General features: G+C 42.1%; 1 protein-coding gene across 1 annotated transcript in view; it reads right to left on the reverse strand.

Moving 5' to 3' along the window:
- Positions 1–12973, reverse strand: part of C8A (complement C8 alpha chain) — a gene marked incomplete at both ends in the record, with an annotated part of 77195 nt that overhangs the window by 32593 nt on the left and 31629 nt on the right. Inside the window, 3 exons of the mRNA XM_081308791.1 lie at positions 656–896; positions 2894–3094; positions 4917–5106. Coding sequence (XP_081164917.1) covers positions 656–896; positions 2894–3094; positions 4917–5106 — 632 coding nt within the window. The remainder of the gene's footprint in view (positions 1–655; positions 897–2893; positions 3095–4916; positions 5107–12973) is intronic.

Below are 12973 nucleotides of genomic sequence, written 5' to 3' on the forward strand. Positions count from 1 at the left end.
GAATGGGGGCTGAGAAACCACCTAACGAGCAAATTCCCAGGTGATGCTATGTGCCTAGCTGGAGACCCACACTGGAGGAGCAATGTTCTAGTAGGTTGAGTGAGATGGTGAAGGTTGTTGATGTCACACTAGGTGCTCAGACATTATTCTTGCCATTCAGGATATTAGGCAAGGAAGTAGTACCATAAATCTATGAGTAGAAAGATCTGTCTGGCAGGATTGTTGAAAATGAACCAAGGAGCCTGCCCCAAGGGACCACTCAGGAACTGATGCTGTAAGTAAGAGATGAGAGTCCAGTCTACCACTGAAGACAGAGAAGACAGATGGATGAGAAAGAGCTGGAGGTCTGTAGAGATCCACAGGGGATCTGAGTGACTGGTTTTACAAATCCATATATAAAGGGAGTTTTCACACTGTAAATTTAAAAATCTCCAATTTTTTTTAAAGAGGTAACTTGGAGGTAAAGGGAAGTACATTATTTAGGAGGTCTAGATGAATGAGTTCAAATCCTGTTTAGTCATTCTACCTTTCTGGATCTCACTTCCCTGGAAATAACAAGACTTATGTTACCTGATAGATTTATCAAGAACACTAAATGAGATCATCCAGGCATAAGCATTGGCCATGGTGTGTATGCGGTTTCTGCTTTACTTACCAAGCAATTCCATTTTTTCTTTGTTGAGCACCAGGATATATTCATAAGTGCCACCCATGGATCCAGACGTGATGTAGTGGGTGCCATAGTCGTTGATGAACTTGGCGTACATGCCATAATTGTACTGCTCTGGAAGCTCCATTAACGACTGCAGCATTCCTTCATCCAGCATGATATTCTGTCTCCTCATCTTAAAATGGGCAGTCTGCACCTTCGTGAAGATTCTCATGAAGCTGTATTTCTGCCAGCAGCCACCATTCAAGAGGCAAACGAACAGAGAGCATTTACCATGAGATAATGCAAAAGGCTAGTATTTAGTAATCAAGGAAAATATGTGAACATAAATACATATAATTACTATTAGATTTTACAAGCATGTATTGGACAGCAGGGTGTGCCAGACTTTTTCTTCCAAGTCCTCATCTCTTATCCCTCTGCCCCTGCCCAGGTCAAGTTCTCATCAGCTCCCACCTGGGTTAGTCCCTACACGGCCTCTCCACTGTGCCGCCCCCCTCCATCTTGACTTCAGTCCATTGTCACATCTATACCTCCCCCAGTTCTAAGCAAAACACTACACTGTGGGGTCTCATATGAAAATTCCATGTATCCATTGACAATTGTGCTTAGAATGGTTTTGCCAATGTGGTGAAATATCCTTTAATGTATCCAACAAATACCTATTGTGCCTATAGTTGAATGCATTACCCTCCATGCAGAGGGTATAATCTGAATGAGGTCAACCCCTGCCATCAGGGAGCATACAGTGTAATTTAATCTTGTTCTACTAAGTAATAAAGAAAAGCAGGAGCCTCATATAATTAATAAGAAATAGCACCAGAAGGATGTGGGTTGGTTTTCGAGGAAAAAGATCATGTATGGACATCACTTCCAGGTACTACAAACCTTGATTCAGAGCAACAGTGACCATTTGAAAAGGCTACTAGCTTTTAGAAAGTCCATACTAACACGCTAGATAGCCAGACCTCAGAGTACCCTTTACCCTTCGGATCAATAGCTAATTTATGCAAGGCTCCATATCTCAGTTTATGTTTGTTGAGTAAGTTAATTGTTATGAGTGTATTTTCATCATCCAAGATCAGTTTTTGAATCCCAACTAGATCCACAGTCCTGATATCAGTGCTGTTGAGGCTTATTGTGAACTTCTAATCAATTCAATAAATAGTTCCCTGGCTCCTGATTCTCTCTCCATCCTCATCTCTCCCTACGTTCCTTCTCATCCTGTGCTTCAGCCAGATGAAGCACTTTGAATCGCAAGTTCTCGTGAGGCTTTCTCTGTCTCTGAGCCTTTGCGTATGCTGATTCCCAGGCCTAAAACATGGCTCTGATGTGGCTAGTAAGTGTCCCCAAAGATCCATGTGTTAAAGGATTGGTCACTGTTGGGGAGCGATGGGACCTGTAGGAAATGGAATCTAGTGAGAAGTCCTTAGTTCATTGAGAGATGTGACCTTGAAGGGGATCATGAGACTCTAACCCCTTCCTCTTTCCCTTTTCACTTCCTAGTTCATGATGTGAGCAGTTTGCTTCACTGTGTGCCAACCACCATTACTATCCAGCACCCCCACCAGAGGCTCAAAGCCATGAGTCCACCCCATCTTGGACCAGGACCTCCAAAATGTGAGCTAAATAAACCTTTCCTTTTATAAGTTAATTATATCTCAGGCATTTCATTGAAAGCTGACTAATCCAAATGTCCTTCTTCAACTTGTACCTCCCTTTGGACAATTTGTACTAGTCTTTGAATCTCAGCTTAGATGGATGTCCTTTCCTAAAGGAAGCAGCTTGACCCCTCCAGATAATAGGTCCTTAGTGGCAAATGTTTGATGGATAAATGAAAGATGTATTGAGCATGCCAGCTCTCTTATCTATTTGGATAAAGTGAGGCTTGCTTTTCCAAGTCAAATTTAGAAGTTCTTGCTGTTTCTCTTTATCACATTACCATTCTATGCATTTCCCTGCATGCTTCAGGTAACCATGAAAAAGGATGGGGGCGAAGTGATAAGAGCTCTAGTCCTATCGTTCAATTTTATTCCCTTTGTGATGATTCTGTGTGCAAAAGCGTAATAAGAAAAACAAACATGATTACCACTGATCAGACATTTCCAATTACACAAGCAAATTAAGGTTCAATTACTACTGTACTTTTTAATGCAATTAAGGTAATACGTGTTCAGTGTAGATTATGGAATACTGTGAGACACAGGCATTATGCTTTAATACCTTCTCATTATACTTGCTTAACTTATTCAAGACTGAAGAGTCTTCTGAGTCGGATAAACCTACACCCACTGTTATAGGGGTGTCCGGCACGCCGATGCCAAAGCTGAATCCATTTGACGTAGACCTGTCATTTTTCACTTTAGAAAAAAGGTCATTGGCATCATCGTACAACTCTGAGGAGATCCCAGTATCTGCCAGGGCCTGAAAGAAAAAAAATTAGCTTTTTGCACACAAAGCAATCTTAGCTATCTTTCAATTCATACTTAAAAGGCTAACCCAGGCATCATGGATACTCACTAAAATATGGAAAACACAACCATGTTAGTGTTTAGTGAAATATTTATTTAGATACTGTGTGTATGCACACACACACACACACACACACACACACAAGACGGTTCTGATAAAATGCTATTGTGTTTTAAGCATGGCTTTCTTTGTGGATGGCTCATCCCTCCTGGAGGAGGGCTCTGCAATGGTGAAACAGAAAGCCATCTTGGGCATGGCCCTTGGAGGAGAGTGGCAAAGAAAGCCATGCTGATTATAATATTCGTAGGTAGTGGTGAACTATAGTGCTGCCCCCAATTTTGTTATAGGCACACGATCAGGTTGCACCGCTCTGCTGACTTGAACTGAGGCAAGGTCTCACACCTTGCTTAAGCCATAGAAGCCTTCAGAATACAGTTTGTTCTGCAAAACTGAGAGCATTTGTTGAAGTGGAGCCTCCATGGGTGGGAGTGCCTGGGTATCTACCATGCTCAGAGTCTCCTCTCCACCTGAGGATAGACAGAAAGTATCACCAAGGCATTATAGTTTCCAGCCACTGGGACTTGAGAATCCTTTGTGACCACAGCAAGGCCTTGTCCATCTTGCCTAATCCATAGACCCTAGGTCTTCCTCCAGATTGGAAATTGGCATTGTCTATGTCTTCCATCTTAGTTCAACCATAGGCCTGCTTGCGGAAGCAGACGTCTTCAAAACAGACCCCACAAACCTGGTAAGAACTCTGTCAATACTTTTCTCTTGAGAAACTTAGGGTTGGGGAGGATGTGCCTAGATAATTACTCAAAACCCTGATGTCCTGCCATCTGTCTCTATGGATATAATGAATGTGAGTACATACACATGATGTATATATATCCATCTTCTCCATGATGAATAGCCCTTGTTAGAGTTTCCATAGACAGACCTGGTCTCTACCACCTACTACAGCACAGCTGTGTGCAGGACACTTCATTCCTTCACATCTTTTTCTTTATACCTAAAGTGGAACTATGATAATATCTATCCCACTATGTTATTTATGTGAAAATAGGGGATTTGACACTTGTAAGCACTCAGCAAGTTTTGTTGAATGGGCATCTCACCCAAAGATGAGGGGTAAGAAAATGAATGACCATGAGCAGGCTCCAGAGCTGGTCATGAGTTTCATTCTATTCTGAGAGACCAAGAGACCATAGTATTTTAGAGTTGGATAGTCTTAGGGATCATTGACATGTTGCAAGCACTTTTGAACAGAAGAGCTCTTTTTTTAACAAAATCACATACCAAAAAAAAAAAAAACATGAAAATAATTAGTGTGAGTTACTCTTGGCAAAGCAGAAGTATAAGGCTCAGGACCCTGTCCATCTATGTCCACCATCTGCTTTACAGATGAGGAAAGTGGGCCCAGGGAGGAGTAATAGGTTTAGTGCTCAAGGTCTTAGGGACCTATACTCAAACTCTGCCATTAACTTGGAAGTAGGTCTTCTGACTGGCAGCCCAGAGAAGAGGGCCTACATCTCTCTTGTCAACTTTGAAGTAGAGCCAAGACTGGATGGATGGGTGGCCACATTTATGGCCTCTCCTGGGCCCTGTCCTTGCCTCTCAGCACCCTCCATACTGAGCATGTGTTCCGGGTAATCTTCAGCCACCAACAAACTCTACAGAAAACAAAAGCTTCCAGACCAAGGCAATTCTACCAACAAGCCTCTTTATCCCTGCCCTACCCTACAGTGGCCTGAGGGTCTCTGCTCAGACTTACTTCAAAGTGGTACTTCAGGAAGTTGTACGGTTTCCGAAAGTACTTCTCATCCTCTCCATAATAGAGACGCTCACAGGTGGGGTCATACTGCAGCTTTCTCCATTCCCCGTTGTATACCAGCTCACACTGGCCACCATAATACCTGGCGTCATACACACTCTGAGCTTCTTTCTGAGTCAGGATATTGTACCTGCATTGAAATGACAACTTCTGGGAAAAGAATTTTGGAAGGCAAAGCTAATAAAACATATCACCCTCTGGAACCTGTTGCAGCTATAAATTGAGTACCTAACTGTGTTCTCAACTGTGTTCTGTGGAGATCTAGGGTTCCTCCAAGTACTTTAAGGGTATACAGGAAGGCTAGGTATCCCTGGGATGCTGAGTGGGCTGGGCCTGGGCTCCCAGGTTCCCTTTAACCAAAGCATCCAGACAACTCTGTTCAGCATCTGAACCAGCTCCTTTATAAAGGAGGCACCCCTAAATTGTAAGTTAGAAATGCACACAGTTATTAAGAATACATAGTACTTCTAGCTGTGTGACCACAGGCAAATCATTTAATCCCTCTGTTCCTTAGATTAATCATTGTAAAAAGCAATTAGTAATATCCTCACAGAGTTAAATATGAGTTAAAACATGCAAGGCACTCATAGCCGTGCTTAGCATATATTAAGTGCTGAATAAGTATTGCTATTTTTATTATAAGCATTATTCAAAAACAGGCCCTGCTGCTGAAAAAAATTGGTTTGGAATATTGGATGTAATGCATAGTGCTAAGGCTGAGACTCTAGTCCTTAGGTAATTGTCTCTGAAGCAGCAAGTGATATCCGATGGTGCACAGTGTGAAAGCCAGGGAGTCTCCTGTGTAATTCCCAGCTCTGCCACTTCTTGCGATTGTGACTTTGTTAACACAAAAAAAATTTTTTTTTGAATTGGGTAAGAGTTCTAAGACCAGATAATCAAAGCTCCTCATGTTACAGACAATAAAATTTTTGCTGTCTTCATCTCCCAAACTCCTATTTAGCCTTCAAGATCCAACCCCAATGTCACCTCCTCTAAATGACCTTTTGCAAGCTCTGGACACAGTTAACTCCTCTCTGTTTCGACGGCATTTATTACCTCTGCATTCATCATGATCGCTTATGCCGTCTTCAATAAGGAACAAAGGCAGAAGGGAATGAGGAATAAACTGTGAATAAAACCTACCTCAAAGAATAAATGAATAATTACAGAGCACCTGACATATGGTAGAAATTCAATATATGTTAACTTCCTTTTTCTCTTCCTTTCCCCATCTCTTTCTTCTATTAGTGGAAGTGATGTAATAATGGCTATGATGAATTGAATACATACTAAACTAGACATTTAGCATACATTAACTTTAAACCTCATGACAATTTTGCAAATGCAAAAATTGAAGCTCAAAGAAATTAAGAAACTTGCCTATAGTCACAGCTGGATTTTTTTTCCCTAAGATGTTTTTGACAGTAGATCTGAGTTCCTTACCTTTATTCCACCCTGCAATTTCTATCTCACTACTGATTGAACATATTTCTGCCTGTAGCTTATAAATATAGCCTCTGAACAAGCCAAACAAAAATTCACAGCAACAGTGACCCCTAGGATTATACTGTAATGGCTAAGCATTAGGAAAACCTGGTTGGAACTTGGAAAAGCTGGTTGCAAAAGCCCCAGTGAAAATGAAAAGGCATAGTCAGAGAAATTCTACCCTTCAGAAACCTACCCTGCAGAAATAATCACACATGTACAGAAGCATGTGTATAAGGATGTTCATTGAGGTATTGTTTATGAGAGGAGAAGTGGAAAAGAATCTCTTTCAATAGGAAGTATTCAAAAAAATTGGTAGTTCTAGAAGGAGAGGTAGCAAGTATATTTATATAGGGCCAGACAGTAATTATGTTAGACTTTGCAGGACATAGGTGTGTGTTGCAGCTGCCTTACTCTGCCATGGCAGAGTGAAAGCTGTGTTCTAATAAAACTTTATTTATAAAAACAGTAGACTGAATTTTTCTCTTCAGGCCATAGTTTGATGACTCCTGTTTTAAAGCACTATGTTGCTTAGGAAAGGGAGATAGAAAATAATGGGTGAGGGACCTTCAAACTGTATTATTAGATGAAACACAGCAAATTATAACAATATGTAAAGTGTGATCACATTTATGTAAAGTTTACCTACATCTTTAATGAACAACACATATAGATCTATAGATATGTTTTCCAAACAGTGTATGGTGCCATTGCATTTTTTAAAAAATCTATTCTGGAAGAACCTGCACCAAACTAAACAGAGTTCAGCACTAGGCTGGGAAGGGACAGGGGGTGATTGGGTGAGGTGCAGGTGTGAGGGGGAGGGTGCATAAAGACTCTAGGTTTTTACTTCAAGCTTATTTAACAGTAAATTAAAAATCTGAAACTAGGAAATGCTTAAATTCCAAGAAAGTCGCTGAGATCTTGAGATGCACAGAAGAATTTAGGAAAGGTGTTTGAAATGTTCCTACCTGTTATCACAGGAGAAAAGAGTCATAGTCAGTCATGTTTTTGCCAATAAGGAGGGAATGAGGCAGGCGTGGTGGCACGTGCCTATAATTCCAGCTACTCAAGAGGCTGATGCAAAAGAATTGCAAGTTCAAGACCAGCCTCAGCAATTTAGCGAGACCCTAAGCAACTTAGTGAGACTAAGAGAAAAACTGGAGATGTAGCTCACTGGTAGACCAAGCCTGGATTCAATCTCCACTACCAAAAAAAGGACTGGAGGAAATTTTTCAGTACAGTGCCTTGATATTTTATGTTCGACTCCATTCAGAGCCTTTAAAGAAATAATTAAATTAAAATGAAGTCAGTGTAGGTGGTGTCCTTTTAAGAAGATGAAATCAGGACCCAGACCATAAGACTGGGTGAAGACAAGGGAGGGGTGGCCATCAATGAGCCCAGGAGAGAGGCCTTGGGAGAAATCAACCCTACTGACATCTTGATCTCAGGCTTCTGGCCTCCAGAACTATAAGAAAATCCATTTCTGTGGTTTAAGCCACCCAGCCTGAGGTATTCTGTATGGCACCCTAGGAAACTAATATAACTGAACTGAAAGAAGACAGAATTTGCTCATCTTTTCATATTTATGTGTTATAAGCCCTTGCAGGCTTCAGTACCATCTAGTAGGTGAGTTGATATCTTATAGCAAGGAATCCCTGATAAGCGACAGCTGCCTGTCACAGAACTCAAACCGCTCCTTAGACGGACTGCAACATGGCTGGGTCACTTGTGACGATCACTACATCTCCTCCCATTTCCTTATCTCTAAGGAACTGGCTGGTCATAGTGACATGTTTCAGTGCAGCCAGTACTCAGTGAGGGTCTTCTAGAAGACAGGCTCTGACACAGGGCTGGGGAGGTGAAAGATGAGTCACATGCAGCCTCTGCCCTCAGAGCTTAGATTCAAGTTAGTGGACAAGACCCAGGGCAAAGACAGAGTGGCATGGAGCTGACAATACAAAATGTTACCAGAGATGACAAAGAGCACTCAGCCTTGGCAGACAGACACCCCAACAGACCTCCCTAGCCCTTCTGGGTATGTGGTGGGACAGCAGGATATACAGGAGGCTTTGGAGCAATCGGAGGAGACTTAGCCACCCTAGGCAAGCAGGCACACTGTGAAGCTTGCTGGTACCACTGGTCTGTCTTAACAAAGTAGCACAGATGGGTGGCTTAAAAATCAGAAATTTAGTTTCCCATAATTCTGGAGACTGGAAGTACAGAACCAAGGTGTCCTGTTTGCCTTCTGGTGAAGGCCACTTCCTAGCTTAGGGACAACTGCTTTCTCTGTCTTCACACACTTCTTGGCTCTGGTTTTGCATATGCACACCAGTCTTCTTGGGTCAGAAACCCATCTGATGGCCTCATATAACCTTAACCACCTCCCTAAAACCCCTGCTCCAAATATAGTCCCTTGGGAGGCTGTAGTTTCCACATAGGATTGCGGAGGTGGAGCATAAGTTAGTCCATGATACCAGGAAAGGAATTAGCCAGGTTGAGAATAGGAATAAGGACATTTCAGGAAAAAAAAAAAGAAAAAAAAGAAACCAAATTAAGGTTCAAAGGGAGTATGATATGTTCAAGAAACTGAGCCTGGACTCTGCTCCAAGGGGAGCGTACACCGAGCAGGGAGAGTTTGGTGCGGCCAGGCTTGGGCTCCTAGCAGGGAGAGTCTGGTGCGGCCAGGCTTGGGCTGCCGGGGCGGCTCTGGCCTGGGTTTGGGGAACCCGCGGCGGTTGCCCTGAGGAGCCTGCTCCTAGCAGAAAGTGGCGGGGATCGGAGAGACCGGCTCCTGGCTCCCGAAGCGGCTCTGGCTCAGGGTTGGGGATCCTACAGGGACTGCTTCTTGGTCCGGGTCCTGCTGGGTACTGCGGGGGCCTTGAGGGCAGAGTGGAGCTGCCTCCTGTGCCCAGAGCAGGCTAAGGGTCCCGCCGGTGTGGTATCGCGACACCCCAACTGCAGCTGTGGCCGAGGAGAGTAGCCGCCCACGCCTGGAACAGGACCAGCGACCCGACGGCAGGGTAGCCAAGTCAACCCACTTGGAGTAGAGGCCGTGAAGAGCTGCCGTCTGACCCTGCAAGGTAGGCAGTCCTGCGTCCCACTGGCAGGACAGGCTCGGCAGCCGGCCAGTGTAGTGGACGAGTAGCATCGAGGCAGTCACGTCACACTGGTTGGAGTGGGGGTTGAACAGAGCCGCCGCCAGCATCCGGAAGGAGCCCAGAGACCCGTTGGAGAGGCAGTTAGGTACCCCCACTGGGAGTGGGGGTTGAGCAGAACTGCAGCCCAGGCCCGCAGGGTGGGCAGATCTGAGACCCACCGGCGGAACAGGCTTGGAGGCCGACCAGCGTGGTAGACACGTCACATCAATTGGAGTAGGGGTGGAGAAGAGCTGCTGCCCACGTCCGGATCAGGACCAACGATCCGAGGACGTGGCAGGAACGTCACCGCAATTGGAGTGGGGGCAGAGTAGAGCAGCCACCCGTGCCCGCGGGGCGGGCAGACCTACGACCAACCAGCGTAGTATATAGATCACCCTGATTAGAGGAGGATCACAGCCACTACCCGCCCTACAAGAGAGATATCCTAAATATACAAGAGCAACAAAAATAAACAGGGGGAAAAATTTCAAAAACACAACAGTTTCACGAAGCAGAAAGAAACACAAGCAACATGAAAAGACAAGGAAAGAAAGGACCACAAGCAATGCAGGTCAACTCAACCCTAGAAGAGGTAATAGCTGCAACAGACGGAATGTCAGATAAAGAGTTCAGGATATACATGCTTCAGATGATCTGGACTCTCAAGGAAGACATGAGACAGCAAAACCAGACAATGAAAGATCACATTGACAAGGAACTACAGAAACAAATCCAGGAAGTAAAAGATCAATTTCACAGGGAGCTAGAAGTAATAAAGAACAAACAAATAGAAATCCTAGAAATGCAGGAAGCAATAAACCAACTTAAAACCTCAATTGACAATACTACCAGCAGAATAGATCACTTAGAAGATAGAACATCAGACAATGAAGACAAAGTATTTCAACTTGAGAAGAACATAGACAGTTCAGCAAGACTGCTAAGAAACCATGAGCAGAACATCCAAGAGATATGGGATAACATTAAAAGGCCAAACTTAAGAGTCATTGGGATACAGGAGGGCACAGAGCTCCAAACCAGAGGAATGAACAATCTATTCAATGAAATAATACGAGAAAACTTCCCAGACTTGAAGAATGAAACAGAATCCCATATCCTAGAAGCCTACAGGACGCCAAAAGTGCAAAATCATAAGAGATCCACACCTAGACACATTATAATGAAGATGCCCAACATACAGAATAAGGAGAGAATTTTAAAAGCTACAAGAGAAAGAAAGCAGATTACATTTAGGGGCAAACCAATCAGAATAACAGCTGATCTCTCAACACAGTCTCTGAAAGCTAGAAGATCCTGGAATAACATATTTCAAACACTGAAAGAAAATGGGCTCCAACCAAGAATCGTGTATCCGGCGAAATTAAGCTTCAGGATGGAAGATGAAATTAAAACCTTTCACGATAAACAAAAGTTAAAAGAATTCGCAGCTAGAAAACCATCTCTTCAAAAAATCCTTGGCAAAACATTACAGGAAGAGGAAACTGAAAATAACATTGAAAACCATCAGTGGGAGATAGGACAGTAAAGGGGGGAAAGTAACCAAAGAGGAAAACTAATCAGGTTTAGTAACATAAATAAACAAATATGACTGGAGGAACAAACCTAATCTCAATAATAACCCTAATGTTAATGGCTTAAACTCACCAATTAAGAGACACAGGCTAGTCGAATGAATCACAAAACAAGATCCAACAATATGTTGCCTACAGGAGACGCATTTGATAGGAAAAGATATACATAGACTGAAGGTGAAAGGCTGGGAAAAATCATTCCACTCATATGGACTGCGGAAACAAGCAGGAGTGTCCATACTCATATCAAACAAAATAGATTTCAAGCCAAAATTAATCAAAAAGGATAAAGAGGGACATTGCATACTGCTCAAGGGAACCATACACCAACAAGACATAACAATCATAAATATATATGCCCCAAACAATGGTGCACCTACGTTCATCAAGCAAACTCTTCTCAAGTACAAGAGTCTAATAGACCACCATACAATAATCATGGGAGACTTCAACACACCTCTCTCACCACTGGACAGATCTTCCAAACAAAAGTTAAATAAGGAAACTATAGAACTCAACAACACAATTAACAACCTAGACTTAATTGACATATATAGAATATACCACCCAACATCAAGTAGTTACACATTTTTCTCAGCAGCACATGGATTCTTCACAAAAATAGATCATATATTATGTCACAGGGCAACTCTTAGACAATATAAAGGAGTAGAAATAATACCATGCATCCTATCTGATCATAATGGAATGAAACTGAAAATCAACGATAAAAGAAGGAAGGAAAAATCATGCACCACGTGGAGAATGAACAATAGGTTACTGAATGACCAATGGGTCATAGAAGACATCAAGGAGGAAATTAAAAAATTCTTAGAGATAAATGAAAACACTGACACAACATATCGGAATCTATGGGACACATTGAAAGCAGTTTTAAGAGGAAAATTCATTGCTTGGAGTTCATTCCTTAAAAAAAGAAAAAACCAACAAATAAATGATCTCATACTTCATCTCAAAATCCTAGAAAAAGAAGAGCAAAATAACAGCAAAAGAAGTAGAAGGCAAGAAATAATTAAAATCAGAGCTGAAATTAATGAAATTGAAACAAAAGAAACAATTGAAAAAATTGACAAAACCAAAAGTTGGTTCTTTGAAAAAATAAATAAAATTGACAGACCCTTAGCCATGCTAACGAAGAGAAGAAGAGAGAGAACCCAAATTACTAGCATACGGGATGAAAAAGGCAATATCACAACAGACACTTCAGAAATACAGAAGATAATCAGAAATTACTTTGAATCCTTATACTCCAATAAAATAGAAGATAGTGAAGGCATCGATAAATTTCTTAAGTCATATGATCTGCCCAGATTGAGTCAGGAAGATATAGACAACCTAAACAGACCAATAACAATAGAGGAAATAGAAGAAACCATCAAAAGACTACCAACTAAGAAAAGCCCAGGACCGGATGGGTATACAGCAGAATTTTACAAAACCTTTAAAGAGGAACTAACACCAATACTTTTCAAGTTATTTCAGGAAATAGAAAAAGAGGGAGAACTTCCAAATACATTCTACGAGGCCAACATCACCCTGATTCCTAAACCAGACAAAGACACTTCAAAGAAAGAAAACTACAGACCAATATCTCTAATGAACCTAGATGCAAAAATCCTCAATAAAATTCTGGCGAATCGGATTCAAAAACATATCAAAAAAATTATACACCATGATCAAGTAGGATTCATCCCTGGGATGCAAGGCTGGTTCAATATACGGAAATCAATAAATGTTATTCACCACATCAATAGACTTA

The sequence above is a fragment of the Spermophilus citellus genome (genome assembly GCF_964194105.1).
Source record: "Spermophilus citellus genome assembly, chromosome: 9".
Taxonomy (NCBI): Eukaryota; Metazoa; Chordata; class Mammalia; order Rodentia; family Sciuridae; genus Spermophilus; species Spermophilus citellus.